Source organism: Platichthys flesus, chromosome 1, assembly GCF_949316205.1.
Source record: "Platichthys flesus chromosome 1, fPlaFle2.1, whole genome shotgun sequence".
In the NCBI taxonomy this organism is placed as follows: domain Eukaryota; kingdom Metazoa; phylum Chordata; class Actinopteri; order Pleuronectiformes; family Pleuronectidae; genus Platichthys; species Platichthys flesus.
In genome coordinates this window covers 10151387-10162219 of record NC_084945.1, presented here as the reverse complement: position 1 = coordinate 10162219, position 10833 = coordinate 10151387, and the positions used below count along the sequence as shown (strand labels likewise).

The 10833-nt window shown below is 41.8% G+C and overlaps 1 protein-coding gene across 1 annotated transcript in view; it reads left to right on the top strand.

The window, feature by feature from the left end:
• Positions 1 to 3171: 3171 nt before the first annotated feature.
• Positions 3172 to 10833, top strand: part of LOC133943105 (ephrin type-A receptor 6-like) — a 43320-nt gene continuing 35658 nt past the window's right edge. The window contains exon 1 of the mRNA XM_062381855.1: positions 3172 to 3429. Coding sequence (XP_062237839.1) covers positions 3351 to 3429 — 79 coding nt within the window. The 5' untranslated portion in view covers positions 3172 to 3350. The remainder of the gene's footprint in view (positions 3430 to 10833) is intronic.

Sequence of the window (10833 nt, the reverse complement as noted above, 5' to 3'; positions counted from 1 at the left end):
CACATCTCAAGCCCCAACCTCATGTTTTCACCTCCTGTTTTATTTTCTAGTAATTCTGTTCTCCCTTTATTTCCGACGTCATCACTTCCTGCCTGAAGTGTCGGTGTCTCTGCGTCTGTGTGTTTCTCTCAACTCGTCACCAGTTTCCCAGCTGGAGCTTATGAATATCCAAATTTCATGGATCTGGCCAACGTTGTTGAGATGTCGTGTCTGGACAAGTAGGCAAAAAAACAAACAGTTGTCAAACAGTTGTCCAAGAAGATGATCCATTATCTCTATATATACTTATTTTATTCTGCCAAGTTTAGCAGAGTGCCAACATTAGTCCCTGGAAAGCAGAAGCAGCAGTATCACAGCACTTTGATTTCGTTAGAGAAATAAAAATAACCTGGAATAGGAGGAGAAAGAGTTTATGGTTTATTTTGGACTAACACTGCCTGTCCTAGCAGATGGCACAACACACGTATTCCTGATTTAAGATCTGAACACAGTCAAACTTTAAAACAACTATAAGGCAAAAAGTTTCCACAGATTCAAAGCCCTGAGTCGTCTGGTGTCTCTGTCCGTGGTGCTGAAACGCTGCAGTGTCCAAGCTGCCAGCTGCGATGTACTCAGAGAAGAGACAGCCTCTATCTTCGATCTTTTTCAGACAAGCTAAATTGTCATTAACATACATGACGCTACCCTATATCTTTATTTGTCTTGAAAAAAAGACAGACTTTTCTATAATATTGTTACCACAGCTGACTTGTGACTTTTTTCTAAGCTTTCAAAAAACACATTTGAAGTTTCTTCTGTGTGTTCAAGGTGAATACAATCAAAAAAGAAAACAACTTAGACTGGAATGCAACAGGAAGGCAGTACAAGTTGCTGGATTCACAGGAAATGTCTCACAAAGACATCAACATTGAAACTTTTGGAGCCCCAGTCGGCAACAAGTCAACTTTTAAAGTCAACTGGATATAGGTCATTCTATCTGTGTCTATCGTCACCTAAATGTCGACATTCACTGGGTATTTACAGCAAAAAAAAATTATGTAGAAGAGCAGTAACATACAGCGAGAGCATTTCTTCTTAGCAACCACATAATTGAGCGAGACTTGTGAAGTGGTCTATTTAAGCCGCTAGGATTTTGTTCATCTCTCCCTTCGCTTGTCAACGCCTCTGATGCCCCAAGTCAGCGTTACGTCGACTAAGCCCCTCCGCCTCCGCAGCATCAACCAGCAGGCTCCGACAGGGTGGTAAAGATAATGGCTCATCCCTCCCCATTATATCAATGATAGTGAATTCTGTGCCCATCAAAGTCTGTGTTCTGCTGCTCCTGATCCCAAAAATCCCAACGTGAGTGGTCTGACTGAACTAGCATTGTTGAATTGTATGCACTGAATACTGCAGTGCATCCAGGAATAACTTGAGCCGTCACTTTAACAGACAGTAACTGATTGATGTCACCCAGCGGTCCAAGCAGCTGAGCTGTGACTCTAGTGGCGGAAAGGTTATTATACGTTCACCGTGACTGTGGGTTGCCTGGGAACTTCTATTGTGTTAAAGCTCACAGACCATTAGTCAGGACAGGCAGAAGTATTGGAGGGAGGGAACTTGTGGGTTCAGAGGGTTTGTTATTGATGAGCAGGAACTGCAGAGACCTATCAACTGTATTGTGACATAAATGTAAAACATGGACATTCACAGAAGCAACTTAAAAGAATAAGTGTTGGTAATAGGTGATACTGTTTTACCTTTTTTTGGAAATCATCAAAAGTAATCTCAAACCTAAAATATAGAATGTGACAAAGGGCGAAACATATTAATGAATTAATGTTGTGCTGCACAAATGTATTATGGTGCGAGTTACATTCAATTACACTCCATAAATGAGCTGCATTTTTACTTACAATGCATTGAAGTGATTCATAATAACATGTACATGAGTGTTTGTGTGTGTGTGTTTGTGTGTGTACTTGTTTTTGTTACCTCATTAGGACCTTCTCCTGTACAAACACTGAACACATTGTGGGAACTTGTCCTTCTTGTCGAGCCCCTAATGTAAATTAAATTAAATTGTAAATTAGCTGAGAGGGAAGACACGTTTAGATTTTTAGGTTTACATTTAGGTTAATGTTAGGTTTTGGTTGGTATAAGTTTCGGTTTAGATTAGGTTTAGGTCTGTCTCCAGGAACTCAATGTAAGTCAATGTAATGTCCTCTAAAGTCATGGAGACAGGCTTGTTCGTGCGTGTGCATGTGTGTGTGGGTGTGTGTGTGTGTGTGTGTGTGTGTCTGTGTGTGTGTGATTGTGATTGTGTTCCTGTACGTGCGTGTATACCTTCAACCCCCACCATGCCCTGTATCATCTGGTATCTGTCTGTCTGCTCGCCTTCCTCCCCTGCCACCACAAATAGGAACTGGCCCAGACACATTACTATTCCTACAACATAATCCAAAGCAGGTATAACCTACATCATAGCGCAGGGGTGATACAGTCGGCCAGTAATGGCTTCATATTTCCTTTCACCACCACCACCTCCTCCTCCTCCTCTTCCACCGAATCAATAACAGAGCAGGAGCCCACACATGTCTGCTCCTCCTCCCCCTCCTGCTGGTTCTGGTGCTGGGGGAGGAAACGGCCAACCCGCGCGTTTTATGTGATGTAAAGTGAGGAGTGAGGACCAAGTTTGATTAGAACGCATTGACTTTGCTCGTAGATCTCAGACCGCTGTAGAGGAAAGTGTGTCTTCTGCGCCAGAGTGAGAGAGAGAGAGGGAGAGAGAGAGAGCGAGAGAGAGAGCGAGAGAGAGAGAGAGAGAGAGAGAGAGAGAGAGAGAGGGAGAGAGCGATGCACGCAGAGATACACAGAAAGGGGCGAGAGAGAGATGTCGGTGTCAGAAAGTGAAGCTGGAACTCCGGGATTCTCCCTCGTTTTGGGATAAACACGTTAAATGACCAATTTACGCACTTTTACGCAAACACTCCAGGGAGAAGTTCGCTTCTGGGCACTTTCGGGACAGTCCGCGCCTGTAGATGTTTTGAGATTTACAAACAGCTATACTTCACGATTATTTCTTATTTTGTATTTGAACTCCCTGCACCTGAGGTCGTCGGGGTTTCCGTGCGCAATGGCTTGTTGTTTACGTCGTGTGTCTCCCCGTCTCCGCATGGAGGGATTCGGGATGCTCGGCTGAGAGAGAGACAGACAAACACAAGTGCTGTGGATCCGAAAGTGACCTTCTGAGAGTCGATACCGGGAGAAGATCTCTGCAGCCTCTTTCATGAAACCTCTTTACCTTCTCATCAATTTCGGAGTCTGCGCTGCGTTTTAGTCCAGAGCGCACCTCCGTGTCTGACTCAACGATGAGCTCCGTTGGGAAAACCTGCGTGTTTCTGTTGCTGCTCAAAAGTGTCCTGTCGGACCCTGGAGCCACGAACCAAGGTGAGTGTTGAATCTACCTCCGACCACAGACAGGGAGCAAGAAGCATCCATTAAACCATACTACAGCTCGTATTCCTATAAAAGTGATGGACACGTGAACAAAACACAAACTTACACAACACAATGCAGTCTCCTTAGTGCGCAGTGATAAAACATGGAAACCATTTGCTTTTTATAGATACAATTAGCATATGTATAGAAAATCTCATAATATTAGTACAGACTGTGTATTTTTCACAACTGAAGCTGTGACCACTTGGTGTCTAATGGGATTTATTTCAGCTCCTCATGTCTTTGCCCTCGCATGTTGTTGGTCGATAAAGGATGACAGCTGGATCAATCTGAAGTTGGTGAAATAACATCAACAGAAATCAAATTAAAATTCTCAAAATATGCAATTTTTCCCAATTTGTTGGTGGAACAGAAATATTCAGTCTTATCTTCAGGAGATTTCCCAGTTGTCTTAATCATTGATACTGTACAGTTCACAGAACAGAGTGAACGTGCAGGGATAATACTGTTTTGCTTCTTTTTTTTTACCCCAACTCTGCTTTAAAATCGATTTATTCACAAAGAATTCACCTTTAAGATTAATTTGCAGCCTGAACATGAACCTGAAGCTGCCGGGTTGCTCTTGTCTCCTCTCTTGGTTTAAGCAGGAACTCACAGTTGATCTATATATACTCCAAATCATAAATACTGTATAAACATTCACCATTGACAGAAACATCAATGTTTCAGTTTTTTCTCCTATGTACAATGTCCAAAGTAAACCAGTCTGACGGTGAATTTATCAAAGAACACACATTATGATATAAACAGACTCACAATCCATGTCGTGTGAATCCAGCCTTGCTTGTGGTAGTGTTGTGTATATAATCACAATCACTGACATTGAATAGTTGACGACAGATGTCAAAGAAGCTGAATATGCCAATGTTTAAGGAATCTCTTCAACCCAACTGGACTTATATTATCTTTGTTCTGAGATGTATAAAATACACACATTAACATGTTTAAAGAATCAACATACATGAGAAATAAAAAGCTCACATTCTTAGTGACCACTGAGTGTCACAGATAATGTCGGCTCTTCTGGTGCTTTTGAGCTCCGCCTCTGTCTCTGATGAGTCCTTGTACTCATGGATGAAAATGTAAAGACCTCCGGCCCCTACACAGTCCCGGCAGGATTCCTCACACGCTCTTGTTTCTATACTTACTGCGAGAAACATGAATTTCATTACGCTCATTCTGTGGCTGAAATTAATTACGTGAGAATAATTTCCCACTTTTCAGAATCCATTTCCAGTCACACGGAAACATATCAGAACATGATAACGCTATCTCCCCACATGAATCTCATGGGTAAATGGTTTTCACAGAATGTAATCGCTTCTTGACATCTTCCACTTTGCACGTTTGCGGGGGATAATTTAATTCTCCTTCCTGAATGTTTAATGTATAGGGTGCACGTTTTCACCGGCACACATTTTAAAATCTGCTTCAATTGTGTGTGTGTGTGTGTGTGTGTGTGTGTGTGTGCGTGTGTGTGTGTGTATGTGTGTGTGTGCTATATCCAGAGGATGTCTGTCTGCCTGTGGTGGTGGCTGATTTGAATTGAAGGGGAGGAAATGCACACAGGGGAAACTTGAAAAAAAAGGAGACAGGTTTAATATATGGTGAGAGCCGGCTGATATATGCTCAGTTAAGGTGAAATTTATCTGAGTGAGTTTTGTAATGGGTGTGAATCCCTCCTGGGCTGAGAGAGACTGAGAGGGATGAGATGCAGTCTTCATACAACAGCTTATTTATTGTTTGTATTGTTGTTTGAGGTCAATATAAAGATAATTGTACTATAAATAATGTCCAAAATATTGGGGAATTCTCCTCTAAAGCTACGCAGTTTATGTGATGTCTTAAAATCGACTGTTCTCTAAACTCCCGACTCCTTTAGCTATTGTCGAACCTGTTTGACTTTCTACGCTCGCACAGTTTCTGGTGATGATGCAGATTCACCATTGGAATTCTCAGTTATGATTAAAACTTTAAAGACTTTTCCAGCGGGCGACCCAATGAAGTTGAAACCTTCAGGGATCGTGTACAGGTACTTGTCTCCTAGCGTGTTAAAGCACAAGGTACTAGAAACTGTGTGTACCAGGTAAAATGTCTAAAGAGCAGTTGATACAGCTAAAATAGAATAAAATAGTAAGCAATGTTCATTATGAGGGGTAGTTACACTTGGACGACACGACTGCTCCCCAAAAGTGAACCAAAGCATCTTGATCGCCATCTGGTGGCTGGCGCAGTATATATACGGTAAATCCTCTAATAGTGGCCTGTATTCCATTAGCGGCCGGGTCTCTAACATTGACCGGGCTTGCTATCGGCGGAGGTAAATAAAAGCCGGTCTCTAATAGTGGCCGGGGCTATTAGCTATAGCTAAGCGCTAAGCGGCTCTAGCGCTAGCGTCAACAAAGCTTGTTGAATCCTCTGCCTTGCAAACAAACATGTCCTTCAATCCGTTCAGAATGTACTATAGTAGACTACAACATTATCAGCTCAACAGGATGCGTTACAACAAAATGTGTCCTAATGGAAACAAATGCAGCAGAGGTGTGTGTATATGGTACCTGTAGCCTACTTTTTCAATAAATTAACCTAGTATTTTATAGGTTCAAATAGACACAAAATCTCTTTTTTATTCATTCTACTGGTAGTCTATTTTGCTCAAATAGAAATAGAGGCCTGCCTCTAATTCTGGCCTCCTTCCAATAAAGGCCTGGGTCGCGATGCACTGGAGTCAAATAAAGGCCCGGGCATATATTAGAGGATATACGGGACATGTTTTATATAGGTTTTATAAAACTATACTTGCTATAAAAAAACTATACTTGCTGCAATATATAGGTTTTGGTCCGTTAAGTTCTTATTAGACTGAGCTTTGTTCAAGTGTCAGTTTTCTGATAAGTTTGGTTTTAGAGGGATAACTCACAGAAAGATGAAAAATCACTCATTATCTATTCACCAACAGATCTGAAGACGGTGTCATTTAGACCATGTTTTTAGCATAAATATACGGCATGGTACCAGAGGAGGATATCTGTGGACATTTAGATTAAAAACAAAGTGTAAATGATATAGTTTCAAGACTAATTTGACTGTCAGGGCTTAGGGACACTTGGATGACACCACAGGATCAGTATGGAGGCATTTTATGTTATTGATATTTTTTTTTTTTACGTTTGATTAAGTGGTTGCCATTAATTTCAATTGTATTGGATTTGGCTGCAACACCTGTTTACCCCTGAGACTCCAAACGTGTTTTGTGGACTCAAACACTTCACCCATCCATCCATCGGCATAGTGGTGAGGGGATAATAAGTGAAGTTTCTTTTTTGGGTGAACTATCCCTTTAATGAGCTATTTTGATGTAACACAAAATGAAGTGAGACTGACTCATGATTGGTCGAGCGGGTGTCACTCACTATAACAGATCCATCCCATGATCACTTTACTGCACAGACTAAGATAGCAAAGTAGTGGGATATATTTTGGCCTCATTTCATATCCTCATAGTAGGAGGAGGTGGAGACGTGCCATCTATCTTAATACACAGTCTATATTCCAAGCCAGTTCTACAAACAAGATGTTTCAGTCTCATTTTCAGTTACTCGTGTGTGATGGAACAGAGGTGCTCCAGCTGACTGCACAGGTTAGATTTGGCCCATGTTTTAATGCTGTGACATCCACAAATACAATGAACATATTTCAAAACCACTGAAACCAGCTGCCTTACTGCACATGTATGTGCCTATCCATGCACCATTGGGATAGGGGACAAATATTATAGCACTAATCTAACTTACCGAGTGCACTTTTCAACACCGTGGAAGCCGTGAACGCAGCACTTTCATAGATGAGCTCCTCACAAAGGAAGGAGTGAAGACCAATTTTCTCTTCGGCATGACAGCTAACCGTTAGCATACTAACAGCTTCTGTAGGAAGAGTCTCTGGGACACGAAGGCCAGCAGCACATTGTGTGATTGACACATAGACACACCAATCAGTGTGGACTTAGGACATGTGATGCCTTGTTTCTGTGTTTATTTTGATTAAGTGATAATAAAGGGGGACAGAAGAGGATGAACTTCTGTGTTACAGATTCTGATTAAAACTGGGATGATTTTGAAGTGAATGTTGAAAACCTGGGACATTTTAAAAGGATGAGTCTCCCAGACAATTTCATCCCAACAAAGCAGTAGCATTTATGCAGACACTGCACAGTCTCCCTCTTTAATAAGAGGAGGCCACATCACCCGTGTGTCAGGTTCAGGTGTATTAGTTGCTGCTGTCGACTTTTATTTTCATGTCGTACAGAAAATAATGATTCCTCCTCTCACAATGGCTCCCTGAAACCACATCCTGGAATCTGCAAAAAATAGAAACAAGATGCTTCACAGAAATGTCCGTCTCTCCAGAGGAGCTCAGCCCAGCGCTTGTCTTCCCGAATATCCTCAGACAAACTTTTATGTAATTGAGGACTCTGACTTAATGTCTGGCTCTTCCATTCTGCTGAGGCCCAGGTTTCAGGGAGGTGTCATCCAGCAATACACTGCAATTTTCTGCAAACTACTGCTGGGCTGTGAAGACTGTTGTTGTTGTCAGCGGTGTAAACGAAAAAAGTCTACGTGATGCATGTGTGACCTCCCAGTGATTATAGTGTGTATTTTTTGGGAGTTGTGTGTTTTTCACATGGTGCAACTGGAACAAATCCATGCCCTGCACTCCGCTGACATAACAAAAAGATTTGTTGTTATTACACAATAGGATGACAACACAATAGAGGTCAGGGCTGCAATAGGTTATATTATTACAGCACAGTATCAGGGTAAATGCTGAGATTGAAGATTGATAACACTGCCAGGTCGGTATCAGAATTGTGAGGCTTGAGTCAGGAGAGGGTTAGCCTAGCTTATTTTAGCATAAATCCTGGAAGTAAGGGATCTTAGTCTGCTTTTCTACAAAGACATTTTTTTTTCTGAGCATCTGTACCTCCACACTAGTTGCATGTATATATATATATATATATATATAATAATTTTTTTTTAAATCATTTTCATCTGTACACAAAGGATGAGAATTTCAGAAAACTCTCAGACCTTTCGCTTTCAAAGTTAAGGAGAATATTGTCTGGGTCAGACACGTTCACAACAACAGGGAAATGTCTGGATCATTCAGGCGAGGAGCGGCGTCCGGGCGGGGGATGCAGGAGACAGAACATAACGTTTGAACTCCGCTGCGGACATCACGTTTTTTTGTTCACTTCAACACCGTTGACAGATCTTTTTGTCCAAAGGGCTCAAATCTCAGTGTCCCTCCAAGTTGACATCTGACTCTTTTTCCTCCAGATATTTGTATTCTTCCCGTTTCACGTCGGCCAAGTATCAGTAACGTCATCAACTCCCCGACTCGCTCACTGTGAATTTTCCCAACCTTTTTCCTGCTGCGTTCCCACATGGGCTCACTCTGACATTTCTTTGACATTTTACAAGGGGGCCGGCAGGAAAAGATCCGGAAAAATGTTCAGAGCAAGTGACTCAGACATTTCTCACTCGCAGGCCCTCCAGAGAATTTCCAGAAAAGTTTGGTGCACTCCAGCGGCTACAGTAACTTTCAAGAGTCTTCTCGTTACTGTGAGTTCATTGAACAACAAGTAGAGAGAAACTGATGATTCAGTGAACTGAGGTCAGTTTGAGGATTCAGTATTAAAAAGATAAATTCCCTCACTTACTGAAAACATCAACTTGTAATATTGGTGACTGTCTCTGTTCTATTACATGTCACAAAATAAACTCAGCCAACACACTGTTAGACAGATCACTTTAACACACTTTATTTTCTAAAATGTGACAATTTTCCTGTGGTCAAGAAAATTCAGAGAGGAGAGTTCTGCATTAGTTTGTTTCCATAGACGATACCCAGACAAGAGTAATATGATTTGGCCTCCTGATAAATGCTGGTCGATGTGGTGTGTGTGTGTGTGTGTGTGTGTGTGTGTGTGTGTGTGTGTGTGTGTTTGTGTGTGCGTGTGCAATTTGAGTGAGAAAATCTGTGTATCAAATTCATCTTGGGTGATATATTATTTCCTGCCTCCAAGGATAGTTGCAGGAATTTAATTATTTTATGTCTACATTAGTCTCTGTGCATGTGCTTGTGCATGTGTGTGTGTGTGTGTGTCTGTGTGTGCATGCACAGTATGTCATGGTGCGTGTGTATGTGTATAGGAGATGAACAGAAATCAGTGAAGGCAGTTGCTGGAAAAAATTGGCTGCTGTCAAACATGGTATAGAACATTACTCATCGGTCTTGAAAGATTGTTTTTCTGACTTTGTCAAAAATCAATGTCTCTGTCTCACCTCCTCTGTCTCACACTCTCTCTCCCTCCCTTCCCCTCTCTCTCTCTCTCTCTCTCTCTCTCTCTCTCTCTCTCTCTCTCTCTCTCTGTGTCCTGGTTTTGAACCGAGCCAAGGCCAAGTTATTATAAAACCAGCCCTTAATTACCAGCAGGGGATCAAGGCTAATTGAAGCCTCGGTAAATATTGAAGTGCTTCATTTAGTCTCTCCAAAGTCTCTCTTCTCCTGTATCTTAACTTATTCTGACAGCTGAAGCGACCACGGTCTAGATTTGGCAGAGTCCGCCGTGCGTTTAAATGACAGGTCGTCTGAAGATTCGACAGTTTTGTCTATAATGTGGACCACTGAAGTTGGATGCACTTTATTGATAGAGATTTTAATTAACCGCCTGTGTGGAGACAAAGGAAATTGCACATTCATCATATCAAACTGATGCAAAGGCTGAGCTGTGACCTGAGTGCAGACAGTGGGAGACTGTGACGCTTGTATGTACAAAGATAACAAGCCCCCCATAGACTGTAAACACAGCTGGACGACATGTGTATTCACATCCTACCACTTTTCATGAAAAGAGGCCAAAATATCGGAACATGAACCAACAGATAAACTTAACCAATCACAAATCAGTCCCAGAAAACAACATGAACAAACACCTGTGTGACAAGAACTACCTAAAGCAACAGAATCCCTCTTTGAGAAACATTTTTCGCGTCCTATCCGTAAACATGGAGCAGGCAGGGTTTATGACCTATACTGCAGCCATCCACCAGGGGGCGATGGATAACCTTTGGCTTCACTTTTTTGGAGCTGTCACGTCCTGTAGTTAAGTGCTCTCCCAAAAGACACCATCACACATCTGTCTTTCTAAAGGATCACTGGCGTATTTAATTATACTAATAAAACTTTATTTCTGTAGCACTTATAGACACATGGTAATAAAACAACACAGAAGAAAACAAGACAAAAGAAAATGCTCACAGGATGACATCA